At 41.5% G+C, this 24763-nt stretch overlaps 2 protein-coding genes across 3 annotated transcripts; one reads left to right on the top strand and one right to left on the bottom strand.

Annotated features, from left to right (window-relative positions):
* The first annotated feature begins 289 nt into the window (after positions 1-289).
* Positions 290-8941, top strand: LOC123998738 (tumor necrosis factor receptor superfamily member 19-like). Of its 2 annotated transcripts, none has more exons than XM_046303849.1 (7): positions 290-651; positions 758-868; positions 1321-1499; positions 1583-1668; positions 7716-7877; positions 8026-8142; positions 8306-8941. In XM_046303849.1, exons 1-7 carry the CDS (start codon positions 610-612, stop codon positions 8428-8430), a joined length of 822 nt encoding a protein of 273 aa, XP_046159805.1. In that variant the 5' UTR covers positions 290-609; the 3' UTR covers positions 8431-8941. The 2 variants fall into 2 exon arrangements, with proteins under 2 accessions (XP_046159805.1, XP_046159804.1); XM_046303848.1 differs by having other exon boundaries at positions 294-672.
* mipepb (mitochondrial intermediate peptidase b) lies at positions 8933-24232 on the bottom strand. Its single transcript, XM_046303847.1, has 20 exons — positions 23561-24232; positions 23136-23309; positions 22939-23027; positions 22743-22829; positions 22464-22527; positions 22092-22274; positions 21716-21872; positions 21524-21572; positions 21338-21398; positions 21170-21222; positions 20771-20924; positions 20513-20590; positions 20216-20420; positions 19829-19938; positions 19287-19361; positions 19094-19210; positions 17634-17755; positions 13802-13875; positions 9610-9680; positions 8933-9151 (listed from the first exon to the last, which is right to left on the bottom strand). Exons 1-20 carry the CDS (start codon positions 23696-23698, stop codon positions 9029-9031), a joined length of 2184 nt encoding a protein of 727 aa, XP_046159803.1. The 5' UTR covers positions 23699-24232; the 3' UTR covers positions 8933-9028.
* Between the last annotated feature and the right edge of the window lie 531 nt (positions 24233-24763).

Raw genomic sequence — 24763 nt, 5'->3', positions numbered from 1 at the left:
GTAAACATATGTTGGTTATGATGTTGTACAACCGGATAACATGTATGATACTATACGTCCTATATGATATTGTACGACCGCTATTCCATCCATAACGTAACCTATTGTAGGGTAATATATCATACTAAACGGAGGGAAACAAATGCATTTTCCAAATCCTACCCATTGCTCTGAAGACAGGTTGATATTTTGAACGTGCAGTGTACATATGTGATTGAAGATTGTTAATAATGTTCAGGGGGAGCTTGATGCGCTAGTATCTGGCAGGCGGCAACAGTATTTGTTGAAAAAGTAGCCTACCCAATAGCCGTGTCTGCGAACTACACTTCTGACTGGGTATTTAGGAGTGGGGCGCGGTATTTTCTAGGAACCTGTTATGGAATAAACGCTGTTGCCTTATCTTGCCTATGGTAGCATCATATGTCATGTCCGCCAGATATCTACTTATATTAATGTACTTAATAGCTTCTTATGTCAATTAACATTGGACGTACTGTATCAGAACATGGACCGTTTAATCGCATTATTATGAGCGTGGGTGGTATAATAGTATTAGCTCATTGATTCCCATCCAGGTATTGGCAGACATTTTAAGACAAAATAGTTAACATGGAGTGGAAGCTAAAGAAGATGCTGTCGCTTTTACTGGAGGTGATTATTTTGTGCTATATGGTAAGGCATAAAGTTTTTCATTTACGGATGTAGTTTTTCATTTGTTGTAGTGTATCTGAAGTCTGTGAGTGATGCTCTTGGTCAGGTTCACGGAACTGCAGTGGGGAATAGAGAATGCAGGGAGCAGGAGTACAGGGATGAAGCAGGGGACTGTGTCGCCTGCAGACAGTGTGGATCTGGGCAGGAGTTATCCACGGTGAGTAGTCTATCAAACGTATTCCCTCCTGTCAAAATTATTGATACAACCAGTCATGCCGTTGTAAGAATAGAATTAATCTGCGCGCCGCAAGTAGACTAGCGGTTAAGAGCTTTGGGCCAGTAAGAAAGGTTCCCCTATAAAATAATACAAGTCGCTGGTTCGAAACCCTGAGCCGACTAGGTGAAAAATGTGTCAATCTGAACCTGAGCAAGGCACTTAACCCTAATTGCTCTGGATAAGAGCATCTGCTAAATGACTAAAATGTTATGTATTTCCTGTTACATACTTTGTTGACATATGAAACATTTTACACAAATGTTACTATGCAAGTTGTCTCTTTCTCAACCACTGTCAGCGACCTCTGCTTGCTGTTCCTTCACAAACTCCCAACCCCCACCGCACCTCCTCACCATCAACTGGGTCTCCTGTGTGTGTGTTAAACCCCTCAGGAATGTGGTTTTGGCTATGGGGTGGGTGCTCGCTGTGCACCCTGCAGACCGGGGCGCTACAAAGAGGAAGCAGGAGGGCAGAAATGCAAGCCATGTCTATCATGTGCCCACACCAGCCGCTTCCATAGAGCCAACTGCACCACCACAGGAAACGCTGTGTGTGGAGACTGTCTGCCCGGGTGAGGACAGCTGCTGTCTCATCCTCCCCATTATCTCCGAAGTGTCTCCATTTTCCATCACATATGCTGTTGTTGTATTACAGGTTCTATAGGAAAACCAAGCTGAGTGGGTTTCAGGACATGGACTGTGTACCCTGTGGAGACCCTCCTCATGCCTATGAGCCTCTCTGTGAGTAGGCCTTTTCATCAATACAAATGATCTATGCACACACACACACACTACAGACTCTCACATACATGCATATTGACACCACACTCACACAGACACAAATTGTATTAGTCACATACACATGGTTAGCAGATGTTATTGCAAGTGTAGCGAAATGCTTATGCTTCTGGTTCCAACAGTGCAGCAGTATCTTACAGGTAATAGCTAACAATTTCACAACAAAACCTAATATCTGAAAAAATTCCACAACAAAACCTAATACACACAATCTAGTAAAGGAATGGGATAAGAAAATATCAGTATAAAATATATGGATGAGCAGTGACAGAGCGGCTGAGATGCAATAGATAGTAAAGAATGGATAGTGAAGGACACAGTATTCTTTATATACATATGAAATGAGTAATGCGAGATATGTAAACATTCTTGAAGTGGCATTATTAAAGTGGCTAGTGTTCCATTTCGTAAAGTGGCCAATGATATCAAGTCTGTAGGTAGGCAGCCGCCTCTCTGTGCTTGTGGTGGCTGTTTAACAATCTGATGGCCTTGAGATAGAAGCTGTAGTTTCAATCTCTCTGTCCCAGCTTTGATGCACCTGTACTGACCTCTCCTTCTGGATGGAAGCGGGGTGAACAGGCAGTGGCTCGGGTGGTTATTGTCCTTGATGATATGTTTTGCCTTCCAGTGACATCGGATGTTGTAGGTTTCCTGGAGGGCAGGTAGTTTGCCCCCTGTGATGCGTTGTGCAGACTGCACTACCCTCTGGAGAGCCTTGCGGTTGTGGGCGGTGCAGTTGCCATTCCAGGCGGTGATACAGCCCGACAGGATGCTCTCAATTGTGCACCTGTAAAAGTTAGTGAGTGTTTATGGTGACAAGCCAAATTTCTTCAGCCTCCTGAGGTTGAAGAGGTTCTGTTGAAGAGGTTCTGTTGCGCCTTCACCACACTGTCTGTGTGCGTGGACCATTTCAGTTTGTCAGTGATATGTACACCAAGGAACTTAAAACTTTCCACCTTCTCCACTGCTGTCCCGTCAATGTGGATAGGGGGGTGCTCCCTTTGCTGTTTCCTGAAGTCCACAATCATCTCTTTTGTTTTTCTGACATTGAGTGAGAGGATATTTTCCTGACACCATACTCCGTGGGCCCTCACCTCCTCCCTGTAGGCTGTCTCGTCATTGTTGGTAAATAAGCCTACCACTGTTGTGTCATCTGCAAACTTTATTGAGTTGGAGGCATGCATGGATGGAGGTGTGCATGGCCACGTAGTTGTGGGTGAACAGGGAGTACAGGAGGGGGCTGAGAACACACTCCTTGTGGGGCCCCAGTGTTGAGGATCAGCGGAGTGGAGATGTTGTTTCCTACCTTCAACACCTGGGGGGCGGCCCTTCAGTCCAGCACCCAGTTGCACATGGCGGGGTCGAGACCCTGGGTCTCAAGCTTAATGATGAGTTTGGAGGGTACCATGGTGTTGAATGCTGAGCTGTAGCCAATGAACAGCATTTTTACATACAGTTGAAGTCGGAAGTTTACATACACATTAGCCAAATACATTTAAACTCAGTTTTTCACAATTCCTGACATTTAATACCAGTAAAAAGTCCGTCTTAGGTCAGTTAGGATCACCACTTTATTTTAAGAATGTGAAATGTCAGAATAATAGTAGAGTGATTTATTTCAACTTTTATTTCTTCCATCACATTCCCAGTGGGTCAGAAGTTTACATACACTCATATTTGGTAGCATTGCCTTTAAATTGTTTAACTTGGTTCAAACGTTTCGGGTAGCCTTCCACAAGCTTCCCACAATAAGTTGGGTGAATTTTGGCCCATTCCTCCTGACAGAGCTGATGAAACTGAGTCTTCTGATGGGCTAATTGACATAATTTGAGTCAATTGGAGGTGTACCTGTGGATGTATTTCACGGCCTACCTTCAAACTCAGTGCCTCTTTGCTTGACATCACGGTCACTGTAGGTACGACATGTCGTGGTAATTTCCTGTATTACTAAGTGAAAGGAGAGTTTACAAACCACACACAAGTCAGAGTTATACTTTAAACTTAATATTTTAATAATATGAGCTTCCCCATAGCCCTTTGACTCTCAGATCAATTCAGTGTCTATAAATTAATTCTGAGAGTGCTTACAAAATGGCAACTAACTATAACTAACTATATCTTTTATAGCAAAGATCCACCCCTCCCAACTCACAATGACGAACCACAGGTCTTAGGAAAACTGCATAAAGGAAGACTTTTACTTGAGGAGTATCCCATATCCAGACAGCATTAGCTATAAATTATCGTTCAGTTTGGTCTCCTAAACGAAGTTCTTAAACCTGTTCTTGGTACAACATAGTGCCAAATCATTACCTCATCCAATGGCATATATCAATTGTCAATTCTAGATACTCCCATCTCAAATACAATCCCTCCTGGACAAGCTCACAGAGAGGAGAGTGAGCCTCTAGGTCAAGATAAGGGCAACATCAGAGGGGACACACAATGGTTCCAGACACTGCCATACTCTTCCACCAAATGGGAAAAGTAGGGAGTGACTAGCACAGACATTGTGGAGCCAAGAGATAATTGGTTCCCCCTCAATCATCCCTTCACATGGTTTAAAAGAAACGTTCACATATAAAGACAAGTCTGACCTCTCCCCTCTCTGACTTTACCCACATAAGCATATTTATGAAAGTAGATAAAACATATTATTTATCAATGTTACCTAACTAATTCTGATTCGACTGACGTCATCGATGCACTTATTGATGAAGCCAATGACTGATGTGGTGTACTCCTCAATGCCACCGGAGGAATCCCGGAACATATTCCAGTCTGTGCTAGCAAAACAGTCCTGTTGCTTAGCATCTGCTTCATCTGACAACTTTTTTATTGATCTAGTCACTGGTGCTTCCTGCTTTAATTTTTGCTTGTAAGCAGGAATCAGGAAGATAGAATTATGGTCAGATCTGTCAAATGGAGGGTGTTGGTTCTGTTTTTCTGTGCTCCATTTTGTTTACTTAACAAATAAGGAACACTCAAAATGTGCACTTATAAATCATAACAATTTGAATCAAAATACAGCTGTAGACAGAAGTCAAAGATCAAACATCACACATACAACTAATGTCTCTCATGAGTTCTGCCCCATAGGAAAAGTCCAAGTTACTTTTATCATGCTTGTAGTCAACCCCCTGTGATGTCACTGCATACGTCATTACCTGCTACTCCTCAGACCAAGCCCATGCATACAATAGTTCCAGTGTTTTCTAAGGCCTCAGCAGTAAATGTCCACTCCCCCAAGTTGATTTATAGAGGTATGTCTGATTAGCCTCTTATCTCTTCTAGTCCCCTGCATGGCTCTTTGTTTATCTTTAAAATGCTTTTTCACAGACCCCATTTCTTTATAAGAGGCAGAGACTTAGAAAAGATTGGAACAATTCTAAAACCTTACAATGAATATATATATATTGTTAATCTGTAGTCTAGGACCCTTTAAATGTAGAGGAGGAGGGGTCCCATAGCCCCTCTCCTTCTATTAATACAACATAAGAATATAAATTATTTTATTATAATACATCAAACATTTGGGGCAGCCCCTATCATGACCCCAATTTGACCCCATCAAGGGCGAGCTCTGGGTGAGCGTTTTCTTGTTTGCTTATGGCGGAATACAGCTCATTCAATGCTGTCTTAGTGCCAACCTCTGACTGTGGTGGTATGTAAACAACTACGAAACACACAGATGAAAACTCTCTTGGTAGGTTGTGTAGTCTACAGTTTATCATGATACACTATCTCACAATAGCTCGAGACTTCCTTAGATATCGTGCACCAGCTGTGATTTACAAAAATACCAGACGCCGCTGTTCTATCCAGCCGGTGCAGCATATAACCAGCCAGCTGCATGTTGATAGTGTGGTTGTTCAGCCACGTTTCCGTGAAGCATAAGATATTACAATTTTTAATGTCCTGTTGGTAGTTTAATCTTCTGCGTAGGTCATCTATTTTATTGTCCAAAGATTGCACGTTTGCTTGCAGAATGGAAGTGGGGGTTTATTCGATCGCCCATGAATTCTCAGAAGGCAGCCCGCCCTCCGGCCCCTTTTTCTCTGCCTCCTCTCCATGCAAATCACAGGGATCTGGGCCTGTACCAGAGAAAAGTGTATAGTTTGCGTCGGCCTCGTCAGACTCGTTAAAGGGAAAAAAAGGATTCTGCCAGTCCATGGTGAGTAATCGCAGTCCTGCACATTGACTCGGTAGCGGTATTCCTTGTTTATAGCCTCGTTATTATTTTATGTTACTATTTCCTTTTATTTCTTCTTATTTACTAATTATTTTTTTCTTACTTTTTAATTGCACTGTTGGGAAAGGACTCATAAGTAAGCATTTCACGGGAAAAGTCTACGGCTGTTATATTCAGTTCATGTGACATAACATTTTATTTTATTTTGATTTCCCCATAGGCAAGATTGGGCTTCAGTCCATGTACTATAAGCACGTTTAATGTTACTGTACCACTTTTAGAATAATTTAAGAAAATATTTCCAGGGAACATGTGCTTCACTGATGTCTCTGTTTAACCATCTTTCTGGGATTGTTTGCACACACATATCCACTATGTACCAGCCTCAAATGAAATTCTTGGAAGATCAAATCATGCCCACCACTATTTTGTAGTGGAGTGTGAGCTAGCTGGCTGTTGAACTTCCGTCTCTCTCTGTGTTTAACTTGGCAGTCAAATGGGGTTGAAATAAGAACACATTTCCCAGATGTTACAACCTACTGTTAGATGTTAGGTATGGAAAAATACTCTTGGTATTGAAGCACACTTTGATACCATAAAAGGCATATTTAGATGATTTTGAGATTACAAAAACTTATTTGAAGTCCATCTGAGAACTCTTGTAGTTGAAATGTGAAATTCTTATGAGACAAATAGGTTGTTGTATCCCAGAGTGACAGTGCACTCCAAGTGTCTTCTCCCCACCTCTCACTACATGCCTCCAGTTGTGATGGAGCAGCATTTCATTCATAGTGACTTTTATAAAACTAAAACGAAGTGTAGACCAGCACAAGTAAGTTATTGCATATCCTTCCAACTGAAGGATCTTACCGTAGTTTGTACTTCCAATCACTTTTTTGAGAAAATAGGCTTGAAAAAAATTAATAGGTGCTTGTTTTTGATTTCCTGACACCTTTTAGACATCTCTGTTCTGGTGCTTCAGTTTGGTGATGCCCCAGGGGTATGTTCGGTTTGGTTATCAAACTAAAGGGTTTTGGCACAGAACAGTGTTATGATTAGATCAGCATGTACATTTGTTTCAGTGGATTGTCCTCTATCTGAACTGAAAAGCAGGAAAGATTTGGGGAGACACAAAGACAACCAGACTCAATGTGCTGTCTTTGGATTTGAGAAGCCACTACCAAAGAGGACATGTGAGATAGCATTCACTGCCTTACTGAAAACCTAATATACACATGCCAACACACACTGCACCCACACTCAATTACAAATCTGAATTATCCCACACTTAAAAATACTTTGAGAAAGTGGGTGTCATAACAACTAGAGGTCGGCCGATTATGATTTTTCAACGCCGATACCGATTATTGGGGGACCAAAAAATGTCGATACCGATTAAATTGGCCGATTTTTAAAAGTTGTTCTTTTTTCTTTGTAATAATGACAATTACAACAATACTGAATGAACACTTAGTTTAACATAATATAATACATCAATAAAAAACAATGTAGACTCAAATAAATCATGTTCAATTTGGTTTAAATAATGCAAAAACAGTGTTGGAGAAGTAAAAGTGAAATATGTGCCATGTAAAAAAGCTAACGTTTGAGTTCCTTGCTCAGAACATGAGAACATATGAAAGTTGGTTCCTTTTAACATGAGACTTCAATATTCCAAGGTAAGAACTGTTCTATAATTAAATGCATGTTTGTGGGTGTGCTGTATTGCACCCAAGGATAAACAGCTGTAGTGATATTTGTGCACATGCGTGTGTGTTTATGCATGTTTACTGTGTAGGCAGTAGCAGGGTGAACCTGGTGCCCCTTTCGTCTGTTGTGGCAAGCTCCAGGGACACTGTCCTGGCTGTAGTCATCTGCATCGCTCTGACTTCTGTCCTACTGGCCCTAATGCTTTTCTGTGTCATCTACTGCAAAAGACAGCTGGAGAAGAAACCTCATGGTAACCCTGCCTGAATCACAGATTCTCACTCATCCCTCGTGTCGACTAAGATTGTAATCATGTCAAACAATGTTTAATGCAGATATGCTGTATTTATACCATGCCAAATATTTATTGATATAAACACTTGTGTTTTTGCACTAATCAGAGCCATGCCAGGGTGGTAGCTGCCATGATGCAAAGTTCCCCAGCTTTGAGAATATTCAGGTCCATCAGCTACATCAAATCACCTCAAACTGCTACCATGGCACAGGCATAACTTGTGGTATGTTGTTCTGTTAGCCTGGGCTTGCAAATAACCTTTTCATATCATTCTTTAACAATATGCACATGGCGCCAAATCCACATTTGAGAAGAGTGCATAACTTGAATTGCTGCACTTGACATGTCCCATCAACATCTCTAAAACTGCATTTTCCTGTCCTAAGGTCAAGTGAAGCTTTTCCCTTATCAGTTCTCTGAGGAACCTTGCAGCATGGAGAACAGCAATGGTATGGCCACATATCCTGCCTGGGACTCAGAGAAGACCACTAGAGAACACAATGCCCAGTGAGCTGAACCATGACCTCTACCAAACTGATGTGGAAGTGTCTGATGAGAAGACGTGGACCCATGCTGTATTAAACTAAAGATATGGGATTCACTAAACTGTACTGAGTAGGCTTAAAAGCAGAGACCATTTCTTCATGAGGATAACCTTTGATATGTTGACTGTCATCATAACAGACTTGTGGTTATGTGAAAGACAATGCAACTGCTGACAGAAATGTGACTTTCTGGTTTCAAAGCCATTCAAACTTGTATTTTCTGCTTCTGTTATTGCCATTACCAAATATGTGTGGGCCAATGTCTGATATAGTGCAAGTTTAAATTTAACTAATTCTCTTGGATTTAAAAAATGTTAATATGTACAATGTATACATTTAAAAAGCTTGTAATTTACAGTCTCATCAAATTATTGGCACCCTTGATAAAGATGAGCAAAAAATTCTGAACTATTGTATTTTATAGTAGTTCAATTGCTTAGAAAAAAATGGTTTAACAAATAAAACATCTCAAAATGATGGATGGCACCCATTTTTCAATACTTTATGAAGCCGTTACGAGCAGGGTGTCAAGCAAAGTGTTAAACATGATTTTAATGGTGTTGGTTAGTATGAAGGAAAACCAGAGAATACAGCAGAGCTCTTCCAGAGGCCAGCACGGAGCTGTATTGCTTTAGTGAGTCTGTCATTTATCTGCAGCCCTTCAGACATCCTCCGTCCCCTTATTCTCTGTCAAAACAATGACAGGCCCACTTGTTTCACTAATCAGGCTGCTGGCGGTCTATCTCACAAAAAAGAGCATTCAAGAGTGATTCATTCAATAGCTGAAACCTGTAGCTAGAGATTTAGAGAGTAATAGCCAAGTAAGAGAACACTAGTTGTTCAGATGACAAAAAAAAAGTAGACAATATAGGGCTGGCATTGGCAACATGGATGTTAAGGGTTCATAATTCACAATGAGACAAGGATGCATCACAAGTCAAATACAATATTATACACACTTCATATTTTCATTCCCTCATACTCATCAGGCCACTGCAGAGTAATATCAATTTTGAAATTCAACATCGCTAAGCGTAGGATGAGGTAAGTGGGGAGGGGCCCTGCCCCTAATTTCCCGTGATAATTCACAGTAGGTAAAAAACAAAAGTACAATCTGCTCATGAGGAATCATCACGGCAGGTTACCGAGTCTGTGTCCAGGTCAGCTACTAGAGCGTCCACTAATTCTTCAAGGGTAGGGGATCTCTGAAGCATGCCTGCAAACCATGGAACAGGCCAGGAGAGAGGGGGACAGATTTAGATAAAGGACTTCAATGACAAATTTGAAACTTGTCTGAGGGAAAGAAAATCTTGATATTTTATTTGTAGTGCTCAATCTATTGAGCTATTGTTTTAACCCGGATTCATTGTGTTTGAGTTAATTCATATGTACAGAAATTTAACTAGATCCAACCAGGTCCATGTCAAATTGGCCTGTAATACACCGCTGATTATCTGTGCTGGTTCTGTATTGTAACAACTCAGCTTTGGCTGTACTCATGTCATGTTGACAGCTACTAAGAGGTTAATTACCAGAGATGCAGGTCACCTCTCAGAGCCTGGTCGCGTTAACACAGCAATTGAAAATGAAAGCCATATACAACTCACTTTGGCCCTATGGGAGAGTAATGCCATTGATTAATGTATTTGATCTTCTACAAATACCGACAAATCATGAACTTCAGCCCATCTTTCAACTGTGACTATGAAAAACAAGAGCCAGTGCCAAAATTCTGAGTGACTCCAGGGAATGTTGAGAGTGGGTTTAGCTTTTTGGGTGTGAGTGGATGGAATAACTTCTAGTTTCAACATTTGCTAAATGGATGTAAAAATCTATCTGGAGAGTTTCCAAAGTATCACCATAAATAGGGCTTTGAATTAAGTGTGCAAATTAAAGGAAATATCCACCCATTTTGAACATTATCGTTTTTGTGCATTTCTGAGCTATGTTCCATGATGGCACCGGAGGGGAAGGCTGCCATCTTATCGGCTCTTAACCAACCATACTATTTAAAAACATATATTTTTGCGTTGTTCGTAACTTGTTTTGTATATAATGTGCTGCTACCATCTCTTATGACCGAAAAGAGCTTCTGGATATCAGAACTGCGATTGCTCACCTCAAACTGGACAAAGAGTTCTTCAATGAGTCAGGGATATAATACAGAAACCCGACCAGGCCTAGATCCCCGTTATTCAGCATGTTAAACGTGCAACCAGAGGAAAAAACACTCCAGACCACCTTTACCCCACACAGAGACACGTACAAAGCTCTCCCTTCAACCTCTCCCTGTCGGAGTCTGTAATACCAACATGTTTCAAGCAGACCACCATAGTCCCTGTGCCTAAGAACACTAAGGTAACCTGCCTAAATGACTACCGACCCATAGCACACACGTCTGTAGCCATGAAATGCTTTGAAAGGCTGGTAATGGCTCACATCAAAACCATTATCCCAGAAACCCTAGGCCCACTCCAATTTGCATACAGCACCAACAGATCATGCAATATCTATTGCACTCCACACTGCCCTTTCCCACCTGGACAAAAGGAAGACCTATCTGAGAACGCTATTCATTGACTACAGCTCAGCGTTCAACACCATGGTACCCTCAAAGCTCATCAATAAGATAAGGACTCTGGGACTAAACACCTCCCTCTGGAGACAGAAAAGATTTGGCATGGGTCTCGGATCCTCAAAAGGTATTACAGCTGCACCATCGAGAGCATCCTGACGGGTTGCATCACTGCCTGGTATGGCAACTGCTCGGCCTCCGAACGCAATACACTACAGAGGGTAGTGTGTACGGCCCAGTACATCACCGGGACCAAGCGCCAGAGAAAGGCCCTAAATATTGCCAAAGACTTCAGCCACCCTAGCCATAGACTGTTCTCTCTGCTACCAGCACAGAAAGCAATACTGGAGCACCAAGTCTAGGTCCAAGAGGCTCCTAAATATCTTCTACCCAGAGCCATAAGACTCCTGAACAGCTAATAAAATGTCTACCCAGACTAAATGCATTGCCCCCCCCAATACACTGCTGCTACTCTGTTATTATCTATGCATTGCCCCCCCCCAGAACACTGCTGCTACTCTTGTTATTATCTAGGCATAGTCACGAATAACTCCACCTACACGTACATATTACCTCAACACTGGTGCCCCCTGTATATAGCCCCGCTATTGTTATTTACTGCTGCTCTTCAATCATTTGTTATTCTCTTACGTTTTTTTGTTGTTGTATTTTCTTAAAACTGCATTGTTGGTTAATGGCTTGAAAGTAAGCATTTCACTGTCTACACCTGTTGTATTCGGCGTATGTGACAAATAACATTTGATTCGATCTATTCGTGGGGAATGGGTGAATCTTTCCTTTAAACACACAAATAAAGCTTCCAGTCTTGAGATTTATGGTGGTTTCAAGATAACCTGGGAGGCATCAGAGGGCCATGATGCATAGTAGGAGCCCTTACCTGTTTCCAAACCCAGGGAAAAGCAAAGCAACTGCCATCATCACACAGCTATAATTAAGAGTTTGAAGTAGCCAAAGCCCGTGCCTCAGGCATATACATTTGCAAAACAAATTATGCATTGATGGCTTTGCCAAAATGATATAAGTTGATAATAAGTCGCTCTGGATAAGAGCGTCTGCTAAATGACTTAAATGTAAATGTAATAATATACAGTGCCTTCAGAAAGTATTCTACTCCCTTGACTTATTCCACATTTTGGTTGTTTTACAGCCTGAAACCAAAATGGATTTAATTTTTTTTTTCTCTCACCTATCGACACACAATACCCCACAATGACAAAGTGAAAACATATTTTTTAGAAAAGTTAGCAAATTTATTGAAAATTAAATACAGAAATATTTAATTTACATAAGTATTCACACCTGTGTCAATACTTTATAGAAGCACCTTTGGCAGTGATCGTGGCTGTGAGTCTTTCTGGCTCAGTCTCTAAGAGCTATCCACACCTGGATTGTGCAAAACTTACCAAACATTCTTTAAGCTCTGTCTAATTGGTTGTTGATAATAGCAAGACAAACAGTTTCAGGTCTTGCCATAGTTTTTCAAAGTAGATTTAAGTCAAAACTAACTCAGCTACTCAGGAACATTCACTGTCTTCTTGGTAATCAACTCATGTAGATTAGGCCTTGTGTTTTAGGTTATCGTCTTGCTGAAAGGTGAATTTATCTACCAGTGTCTGGTAGAAAGCAGACTGAATCCTCTAAGATTTTGCCTGTACTTAGCTCTATTCCGTTTCTTTTTTATCCTGAACAACTCCCCAGTCCTTACAAGATTACAAGCATACCCATGACATGATGCAGGCATCACTATGCTAAAAAAAGGGTAAGTGGTACTCAGTAATGCCTTGTATTGGATTTTCCCCAAACATAACACTTTTTATTCAGGACAAAAATGTAGTTGCTTTGCCACATTTTCTTGCAGAATTACTTTATTGCCTTGTTGCAAAAAGGATGCATGTTTTGGAATATTTGTATTCTTTCAAGCTTCCTTCTTTTCACTCTGTCAATTAGGTTAGTATTGTGGAGTAACTATAAAGTTCATCCATCCTCAGTTCTCTTGTCACAGCCATTAAACTCTGTAACTGTTTTAAAGTCAACATTGTCATCATGGTGAAATCCCTGATCAGTTTCCTTCCTCTTTGGTAATTGAGTATCTTTGTAGTGACTGGGTGTTTTGATACAACATCAAAAGTGTAATTAATAACTTCATGTTCAAAGGGATATTCAATGTCTGCTTTTTTTTATTTTTTACCCATCAACCAATAGGTGTCCTTCGCGAGGCATTAGAAAACGTCCCTGGTCTTTGGTCCATGTTTGAAATTCAGTGTTCGACTGAGGAACCTTACAGATAATTGTATGTGTGGGGTATAGACATGAGGTAGTCATTCAAATATCATGTTAAGTACTATTATTGCATGCAACTTATTATGGGACTTGTTAAGCACATTTTTACTCCTGAAGTTATTTATGCTTGCCATAATTAAAGGGTTGAATACTCTGACTCAAGACATATCAGATTTTTAATTGATTTATTACCATTTTGAAAAGCATAATTCCACTGACATTATGGGATAGTGTGTGTTGTTGGCCAGTGACAATAAAAAAAACATTTAATCAATTTCAAATGCAGGTTATAACACATAAAAAGTGGTCAAAGGTTGTGAATACTTTCTGAAGGCACTGTACTATACATACAGGAGTGGTGACCTGGGGAAGGAACTAATAGGAGAAAAATAGTGCAAGAACCCTAAAGAAAGGGAGGAAGGTAGCGGCCAAGAAAAATAGTGACAGTGTGAGCTCCTTACCTTGCACCATAAGCATGGGCTCCTTACTACCTCCATGAGCTAGCATCTCCCTTCGATATCGCTCTCCCATGTCCCTGTGTGGGGACATTAAACGAGGGGGTGAATAGGCAGAGAGAGAGGCAGAGAGAGATAGGATTGGGGTTTATGTCAGACAGATAAGGATATGTCTGAATACTGTACTGGCTTGGTTTTCCTGTGGGTTGAGCTGTACTTTCACTGCAACTGACTGTAGTCTGCCACTCTACAAGCCCCCATGACAGAGACACAAAGAGCAGAAAGAAGAAAAAAAAGCTCTGAGAAAAACATAACACCCCAGGCAAAACAATACTCAATTTCTAAACACAAATCCCCTGATGTCACAGTGACATCTGTGATGTGGGTGTGTGGTCATTTTCTTTGTCACTGTCATGTTCAGACTAGTGTGAGCGAATCCACCTAAAGTAAAATCTTCGAAAGCCAAGTTAAACAGATCACCGACCATTTCAAATCCCACCGTACCTTCTCCACTATGCAATCTGGTTTCCTAGCTGGTCATGTGTGCACCACAGCCACGCTCAAGGTCCTAAACGATATCATAACCACCATCAATAAAAGACAATACTGTGCAGCCGGCTTCATCGACCTGGCCAAGGCTTTCAACTCTGTCAATCACCGCATTCTTATCGGCAGACCCAACAGACTTGGTTTTTCAAATGACTGCCTCGCCTGGTTCACCAACTACTTCTCAGTTAGAGTTCAGTGTGTCAAATCGTATGGCCTGTTGTCCAGACCTCGAAGTCTATGGGGGTGCCACAGGGTTCAATTCTCGGGCCGACTCTTTTTTATGTATACATCAATGATGTCGCTCTTGCTGCTGGTGATTCTCTGATCCACCTCTACACAGACGACACCATTCTGTATACTTCTGGCTCTTCTTTGGACACTGTGTTAACAAAACTCCAGACAAGCTTCAATGCCATACAACACTCCTTCCGTGGCCTCCAACTGCTCTTAAATGCAAGTAAAACTAAATGCATGCTCTTCAACCGATCGCTGCCCGTAGCCCGCCCGTCTAGCATCACTACTCTGGACGGTTCTGACTTAGAATATGTGGACAACTACCTAGGTGTCTGGTTAGACTGTAAACTCTCCTTCCAGACTCCCATTAAGCAAATCCAATCCAAAATGAAATCTAGAATCGGCTTCCTATTTCGCAACAAAGCCGCCTCCACTCATGCTGCCAAACATACCCTAGTAAAACTGACTATCTTACCGATCTTCGACGATGTAATTTACAAAATAGCCTCCAACACTCTACTCAGCAAATTGGATGTAGTCTATCACAGTGCCATCCCTTTTGTCACCAAAGCCCCATGTACAGTGGGGCAAAAAAATATTTAGTCAGCCACCAATTGTGCATGTTCTCCCACTTGAAAAGATGAGGCCTGTAATTTTCATCATAGGTACACTTCAACTATGACAAACAAAATGAGAGAAAAAAAATCCAGAAAAATCACATTGTAGGATTTTTAATGAATTTATTTGCAAATTATGGTGGAAAATAAGTATTTGGTCACCTATAAACAAGCAAGATTTCTGGCTCTCACAGACCTGTAACTTCTTCTTTAAGAGGCTCCTCTGTCCTCCACTCGTTACCTGTATTAATGGCACCTGTTTGAACTTGTTAAAAGATGAGGCCTGTAATTTTCATCATAGGTACACTTCAACTATGACAAACAAAATGAGAGAAAAAAATCCAGAAAAATCACATTGTAGGATTTTTAATGAATTTATTTGCAAATTATGGTGGAAAATAAGTATTTGGTCACCTATAAACAAGCAAGATTTCTGGCTCTCACAGACCTGTAACTTCTTCTTTAAGAGGCTCCTCTGTCCTCCACTCGTTACCTGTATTAATGGCACCGGTTTGAACTTGTTATCATTATAAAAGACACCTGTCCACAACCTCAAACAGTCACAGTCCAAACGCCACTATGGCCAAGACCAAAGAGCTGTGAAAGTACACCAGAAACAAAATTGTAGACCTGCACCAGGCTGGGAAGACTGAATCTGCAATAGGTAGGCAGCTTGGTTTGAAGAAATCAACTGTGGGAGCAATTATTAGGAAATGGAAGACATACAAGACCACTGATAATCTCCCTCGATCTGGGGCTCCACGCAAGATCTCACCCCGTGGGGTCAAAATTATCACAATAACGGTGAGCAAAAATCCCAGAACCACACGGGGGACCTAGTGAATGACCTGCAGAGAGCTGGGACCAAAGTAACAAAGCCTACCATCAGTAACACACTACGCCGCCAGGGACTCAAATCCTGCAGTGCCAGACGTGTCCCCCTGCTTAAGCCAGTACATGTCCAGGCCCGTCTGAAGTTTGCTAGAGAGCATTTGGATGATCCAGAAGAAGATTGGGAGAATGTCATATGGTCAGATGATACCAAAATATAACTTTTTGGTAAAAACTCAACTCGTCGTGTTTGGAGGACAAAGAATGCTGAGTTGCATCCAAAGAACACCATACCTACTGTGAAGCATGGGGGTGGAAACATCATGCTTTGGGGCTGTTCTTCTGCAAAGAGACCAGTATGACTGATCCATGTAAAGGAAAGAATGAATGGGGCCATGTATCGTGAGATTTTGAGTGAAAACCTCCTTCCATCAGCAAGGGCATTGAAGATGAAACGTGGCTGGGTCTTTCAGCATGACAATGATCCCAAACACACCACCGGGGCAATGAAGGAGAGGCTTCGTAAGAAGCATTTCAAGGTCCTGGAGTGGCCTAGCCAGTCTCCAGATCTCAACCCCATAGAAAATCTTTGGAGGGAGTTGAAAGTCCATGTTGCCCAGCAACAGCCCCAAAACATCACTGCTCTAGAGGAGATCTGCATGGAGGAATGGGCCAAAATACCAGCAACAGTGTGTGAAAACCTTGTGAAGACTTACAGAAAACGTTTGACCACTGTCATTGCCAACAAAGGGTATATAACAAAGTATTGAGATAAACTTTTGTTGTTGACCAAATACTTATTTTCCACCATAATTTGCAAATTAATTCATTTAAAATCCTACAATGTGATTTTCTGGATTTATTCTTCTTCTCATTTTGTCTGTCATAGTTAAGTGTACCTATGATGAAAATGACAGTTCTCTCATCTTTTTAAGTGGGAGAACTTGCACAATTGGTGGCTGACTAAATACTTTTTTTGCCCCACTGTACTACCCACCACTGCAACCTGTATGCTCTCGTTGGCTGGCCCTCGCTTCATATTAGACGCCAAACACACTGGCTCCAGGTCATCTATAAGTCTTTGCTAAGTAAAGCCCTGCCTTATCTCAGATCACTGGTCATCATAGCAGCACCCATCCGTAGCACACGCTCTTGCAGGTATATTTCACTGGTCATCCCCAAAGCCAACTCCCCTGTTCCAGTTCTCTGCTGCCAATTACTGGAATGAACTGTACAATTAATTGTACCCCAGTATCTCTGCACATTCATCTAATGCACATCTATCACTCCACCATGGAAGATTTATTGCCCTACCTCCCTAATCTTACTACATTTGCATACACTGTATATCATTTATTTTTATTGTGTTATTGACTGCACGTTTGTTTATGCCATGTGTAACTGTGTTGTTTGTGTCGCACTGCTTTGCTTTATCTTCGCAGTTATGGATGAGTACTTGTTCTCAACTGGCCAACCTGGTTAAATAAAGGTGAAATAAAAAAATTCAAATAGAGACTTCACATGGCAGACTAAATAACTTTTGAAATAATTTACAACATGGGTCAGGTGGGTCAGGTCAGGGGTCAGGTCAGGTGAATTTCTCTCACCTGTTGAAGGGGTCTTTTTGAAAGCACTGCCTCCACACCATGGAGGCTATGGCGCGCGACATGAGGTATGAGTAGTACTTAGCACCGTACCCAATGAGGTGGCTGAATCTCAGCTGCCAGGCCTAGGGACAAGAATACCAGTTACCCATCTTCATCTAGACACCAGGGTTGGGGTCAATTCCAATTTAATTTGAAATTCCAATTCAGTTCTTGAATTCACACATTAAGTAGAGAATTTACGTTGACTTCAATTCGAATTTCAACAATCTTCAAGTTTTGGGATTAATGCTGTTTTTATCTTTGGGAAATGTTCAAATATTGAATTCCAATTAAATTCCAGTGAATGGAATTCATGTAGTTAGTATAAAAAAAATGGGCTGCAGGATTTGTTTGAAATAATTTCAACTTGTATTTATATATTTCCAGTATAGCTAGGCTGTCTGAACAGTGAGTGACATGATCAGCCTGAAAGCCTGAGGGATTTTATTTCATTTGAATTGCATTTGTGGAATTAACCCCAGCACTGAAAGACACTTCCATATTTTCGATTGAATATTTTGTATTCAAGCAACATTGTCAATCTGAAAATATTTTTTCAAACCTCTCTCCTACGTGCCACCCACCTTATAGAAGATGACTAAATTGGCTACAGAACATAAGTGAGATGTGCAGTATCTATCGGAATGATGCTGCTTCTGTGTATTCTCTCTCTCTGGTCAGTTGTTTCTAACTCCTACGCAGTCTTATTTTAATGATAAGAGCCCGGCTGTCTGTGTGGTGACTTGTTATAATCCAAATCCAGTGGGAACCCCCCCTTTGCTTCTCACAGTCAATGACAGATAAGGACCTATCAAAAGACTTGCTGAGTGTCACAGTTCCAAACATGTTCTAAACTAAGACCGGGGTGAAAGTAGCTCCATATGATCACTGCAGTTAACAAATGCAGTTTGGTTTGTATGGCCAGGCACTAACTTAAATTGCACCTGAAATTAAAATACCACATTTTGCAACTGTAAATTTAAAAAAGTATCAGAAACTGTCAGAAGTACAGCATAATTTTTCATTCAGACATAAATTGGTCTTTTCACATTTGGGAAACTACTTTTATCATACCCCAGGGAAAAACTGAGCTCTGCTATTTGGCAACAAACTAATGTAATAGAAAATGGACTCACGGAGTAGATATTGGTTAGCTGTGGTGGTAAGCCAATTCAGGGAGAATATCATTGTCCAAATTACAGTTGAGAAGAAATAGCCTGTGGGTTGTTCTATTCTGTTTTATGTTTCTCTGTGGATATAAATTCTCTCTCACACAGTAAGGGGGGTACAAACCGGATGGTTTATATCCGGTAGAGAGAATAGTCTAATTACTATTTACCCCCAAGGATCTGACATTCACAGATCAGTACATCGTCCACAGTTTCAGTACTATGAGACTCACTAAGATATCAGGCACTTACAGTATTTGGAACGTAAGGTAGTCCATAGAATTTCTCTTGCATCTTTTTTAGAATGTCTGTCGTTGACTGATTTTGTGGCTTGCCATGATACACTTGATCCAAAGCAGCATAAAAAACCTGTGAAAAAAATAAACACGCCAATAATTTTATTTAGTAAGTACTGAAAAGACACAAACTGCCACTGTGGCTATACCTGAAGCTGAGTGTCGGCAGCCCCACAGATTCTCTTGGATTCACAAAGGCGAGAGACCATGCTCTTGGGCAGGGGCTGAAATAGAACAAAATATTTCTGAGAAAAACAAAACACACCCATCTATCGAGTCTTCTGTGTGGTGAACCTCTGCTATCTTCAGTATTTGGCTAAATAAATAGTTTGCTATTAGCTTGACTGTTTGTAGTCTGTCTAATCAACAGACTTTCAGTCCAATTCAAAATCATGACAAAAGACTTCACACAAAACCCACGTGTGTTCAAGTGCAGCCGAGAGCATTTGGTTCAGAGCTGATGCAGAGCTAGTGATGCGTCTCAGAACTATTATCATACCAAAGGGGCAAAGTCTATGTTATTATAACAGACAGTCTGATAGGACAGCTTAGGACACCACTGTATCTGTGGACCACAGCAGTAAACAAACAGCTCAAGAACTACTGCTAGATAGATGACATAATCTTAAGAATGACTGTGTTGTGTGTGAGGGAAAGTTACAGAGGACAGGTATGAACTTGTGCTGCCCACCTGTCCGGTCTGATAGTGCCGTGCAAACTGATTTACCACCCGATAGTCTGTGGCAAAGAACTCCATGAGGATGGAGGGGACTTCAGCAAAGTCAGTGGAGCATCTAGTTCCTGGAAAAGACCAGTCAGAAGATGAGTCTCTCACAAAAGAGATTGTTTACCAACTGTACTATGTCATAAAATGTTTTGCGATAGCATGCCATGCTAGCACTGTATCGTAGGTCTTACAAACACAAGACTGTGTTTGGTACATATGGTAGTTCACTAAATGTGTCTGCTAAGCAAATAAATGTGTCTGCTAAGCAAATGCGGAACATATGCAATGCAATAATGAGAGACAGGGGAAATCCCTCCTAAAGCAGTAGGCTCTGGCCTGGACTCAGGTTACCTGTGACATGTTGGTAACGCGTGCGTCCCAGCATGGAATGCATGGCGTGGCCCATCTCGTGGAACAGGTTCTCCATCATGCCGGGGTTGAGCAGTGTTGGGGTGCTACGTGTGGGAGGGGGCAGGCTCAGCATCAGCACCACCACAGGATGTTGGTATTCCCCATCCTTCTTAAGACGCCCCCCTTGGATGGTGAAGTGGCAATCCTGGGAGCACAGAGAAAGCCTTGATATGATCAGCATTAGTATCTTACTTTCGCAGAGGATTTAGGCAGTATTTCTGCAGCAGCTTGTCTTACCTGGTGTGGTTTGTCAGGCCTTTGGAAGAAGTCACAGTAGATGTATCCCAGAAGACCCTCGGTCTCATGGACAACAGCCTGTTAAGAGAACCAACTGACATTTAGGACTGCTTAAAATAAAATCCATCCCCAAAAGAAACGATGGGCCTTAAAATGACAAAAAGCCAAGCAGCAACTATTACATTTTCTGCTGGTTCACTCATAGGAGCCCCCAGAAACTGGTGTTGAGTGTCATACAGACAGAGACTGTTCTCTCACCAACTTGCGGACTTCTTCACTCCACACCTCTCCTGCCATGGGCTGTTCATTCCGGAAGGAGACTCCCAGCAGCTGGCTGAACAGCATGTTGAGGCCCTCCATGCAGGCCCCTAAGGAGAAGTAAGGACTGTACAGGCTGGGATCGATCTTATACCTGCACACACAAACATACACTTGTAAGGCTATGTTATTACAGACTGTTTGCCAAATAATGTTAAGCAATACACAAGCCCCCTCTAGAGGCCTTTTAGTAGAAAATAAAGCTCAGGTACTCCCGTCAACCTATCCATAGTTTCTTTAGGAGATTCCAAACGATTCCTTGTTGAGAAGTTATATTATTTCCACTTAGAATATACACATAGGTTTACAGTACTGTATACCTTTGTATAGGTATCTTACCTCTCTGCCCGCACAGCGCTGCTGAAGTAGGAGTGGTCCCATGGCATGAGTACCTTGGATTTTTTTTTAAACATTGAAACATCAAACAGCAGAAAGATTGTCATAATCTCTTACACATGGATGTCAGAACCATGAGAGCTACTTATACGCATTTATAAGATGACTCACGGTGCTTCTTGAGTTCATTTTCATCTTCATATCCCTCATCAGGTTAAAATCTTTGGCAGTTCTGGATTGAGGAATAGGGACATTGTATGAGCATGTGCTACTCTTACAGTATGTTTGAGATGGGCAAAACATTGATGTGTTGTACAGTGTTCATGCCAGTGTCTGGCTCTCTGACTCCTACCATACCTGTCCGAGAGTTTGTCTGTCAGCAATTCAAGGAATTTCATGACAGTCTCTACAAAACAAAAACATACTAAAACACACTGGTCAACACAGCATAGTACACACTTCTCTGTTCGAAGAATCATACAATTAATTAAATATTTCTTCCAAGCAGCAGAGCACAAAGAAATTAGGTAAACAGCCAGAGTACTTTACCTGGAGTCTTGGCCATAGTTCCATTTAAAGCCCTGTGTGCAAAAGATTCATAGCCCACTAATTTGGCTAGCTCATTCCTACAAGTCAACAGGTCATCCAGACAAAGCAGCAGACTTGAATTCGGGAAGAGAAAGATTTTATAAGCAGCCTCCCGCACCTAAGAGAAAAGGACAAGCAAATAATATCTCTAGGCTACTGCACAGCAAACAAACATGCCCAATACCATTTCCTACCATGGGACAGTAGCTGGAAGACCACTAATTATGTATAGAGATAAACCTCTGGGTTGCGCGCACACGCTCACACACACACACGCTCACACACACACACGCTCACACACACACACGCTCACACACACACACGCTCACACACACACCAGTTCATCAGGAGAATCTGCATGGAGACCTCCAATCTGGATGGAGTTGCCGTCTATGGAGAAGCAGTGTCGGATGTGTTCTGGCAGGGCCGTCTTCTCTATCCTATTGGGCAGGTGGGTGCCATTTAGAAATTCATTGTTCAGATCCAGCAGGTTGACATTGAGGCTCACCGCCTTCCCTCTCTGGGAAAAAGATTCATACATTGAAACAGAGGTGCTGTTTAGGTTAAGCTCACATTGTGGTTATACTTCCCTTAGGATGTGGCTTAGTAGGCTAATAATCAATGTGTACATGACAATTATTGATTTAAAAATATATTCCATGAAGTATAAGTGATAGGCTAGTAATGTCATTTATATCACATCACTAACCTTTGATTCATCCAGATGAATGCCACTGATCTCAAAATCAAACATGAACAGTTCTGCTACTCTCCTGCAAAATGTGTTGTGAAATATCAGTAAAACAAGATTGCCTGTCTACCCAACCTCCTTGCTCCAGCCAAACACTATGCCCACGGACATTAGTTTCTTCTCTGCAATGAAATATGTAGCAAACATTGAGCAGCGGAAGAATTCAGTTTGAGTCGTCAGGCAAAAGACAAAATGCACTGCTACTCATCGTACAAACAGGAAGATGATTGTACATACCTTGTATCTGTGTCCAAGGAATCCAGAACCTCTTTGTTATCTAGTAGGTTCTTGAGACTCCTACACAGTTCAACATTAGTGTTCAGCCTATCAGGGCAAAAAAAGAGAAAACATCAAAGAAAGAATGTATTAAAAAAGTGTTTTACTTGACATCATGTAATACTTTACTAGAGAAACTACGGAAGAGGGTTCATACCTTTCTACTACTGTGCCAATGTTTATGCATGCCTTCTCAGCAGCATCCCGAAAGGCAGGGTCTGGATGGCCAACTTTGACAAAATCTGCCTGCAAGAAAAGAAATACAACATCAAGGGTGTATCATATTCAACAGGGGGGAGTTTGGCTTGACAACAACGATGCCAATGATCTCTGAGTGTGACTGTGAGCCATTACCAAATCTGCCACTTTGCAAAGGCTGTCAGAAAGTTGATCGAAGGTCTCCACGGTCAGGGCGCCTGGTGGGTTATTGCAGGCTGTTTCTACCAACTGTTCTGTTTCCCTGAGCGCTCGTTGCTGAGCCACCTCGAAACCAGCCGGAGTACTCAACCCTGGAACCCCGAATAATCCCTGTGCAAATATAGCACGTACAATGCCATGTCAAAAGTCTGTGTGGCCAACTCTTCGTTTTCGAGGCTGATCATTACAACAACCCCAAATTACACATTTATAAAAGAGCAAGTATTTTTCTAGTGAACACAATTATGGGTGATTTTGACAATGAGGACATTTAATATAGGTTGGGATTTTATACAGCTAGTTAACTTCTTCTCTGGTATTATGGCGGTCCGCAAACAAACCGCTAACGTTAGCTGACTTACCACGTTCTTCTGAAACAAATCAACTTTCCTCTGCTGGGCATTGAATGCTGCTCCAACCGGAGACCAAGTAGTGACATGTCGTGATAGTGTCCTTGAGTTCCTCACAACACTCACAAATCGTTGACACGCCAACATCATAACAACTTCAACTGATTGTCGTGGAAAGAAAAAGAAAGGTCGGTCAAAGTGAAAATTCCGTGGGGAGTAACTTGGCTCGCGCTAAATGATTATCTCTATAATAAGCAAGCACATGTTAAGCTTTTGCTTTGCATCCATGCTGATACTTTCATAATACAAAAAAAGTATTGGATTTTAAATTAGTCTTTATTTTACTGTCTTTCTATAATTATTCGGTTAACTAGCTTGTAGCCCACCACTGCCATTGAGCTAAAACGAGCACTGCCAAGCATGAATGACGAATGTTTACAATTCTCAAAATGGTTCCGATGTTTCGTGTCTGCACTTTCGCGACTAGACCCTATCCATAGGGCTGGGCGATATATCGAATTAAATCGATTATTTCACATGTAAGTTTATGCGCGATATTCGAAATGCATGTATCACATAATCTAGTTTTTTGTATTTTTCGTTATGAGCGTTTATGTCAGCTTGTTCTCATGTTGTCTTTTTGGTCTCGTTCGCTTCTTCTGTGATGTGCGCCTTCTTATTTCTTCTTCGATGAGGTTTAACGGCGGTTGGCACCCAATAATTGTTTCATTACCGCAACCTACTAGACTGGAGTACAACTCCCTTATACTTTGCGTAATTATTTTTTCTACAAATACCCTACCATCTAACACTACACTCACAAAAAAAAAACACCACCCTACTCCACTATTTAAATCTATTTAGTCCTACTTCAGGCCAACGACCTGAAAGGATGATACACCACCACTTAACACACCCTGTAACTTCTGCACATCCAAATACCTCTCTGCAGCTGCCACCACAACCTCAATTTTCTGTAACTTATATTCCATCCCAGCAGTACAGTTGATAACCATTGCTAAAAATCCAATCTTACGGAAACATATCACTTGTTGGCCTATCCCTCTGTACTGGTACAGATCTACTACTCACACCACTCCTCTCAGGTTACCCCACCTTGACCCATCTTCCTCTACTTTCTCCACTGACTCAGCATATGACAACTTCTGCACTACTCTAACCCTGGAAACCCACTTTCCCATTTACACTACGGGG

This window comes from Oncorhynchus gorbuscha, linkage group LG16 (genome assembly GCF_021184085.1).
Source record: "Oncorhynchus gorbuscha isolate QuinsamMale2020 ecotype Even-year linkage group LG16, OgorEven_v1.0, whole genome shotgun sequence".
In the NCBI taxonomy this organism is placed as follows: domain Eukaryota; kingdom Metazoa; phylum Chordata; class Actinopteri; order Salmoniformes; family Salmonidae; genus Oncorhynchus; species Oncorhynchus gorbuscha.
Note: the sequence above shows the minus strand (reverse complement) of the source record. Positions and strands in the feature narration are given on the sequence as shown.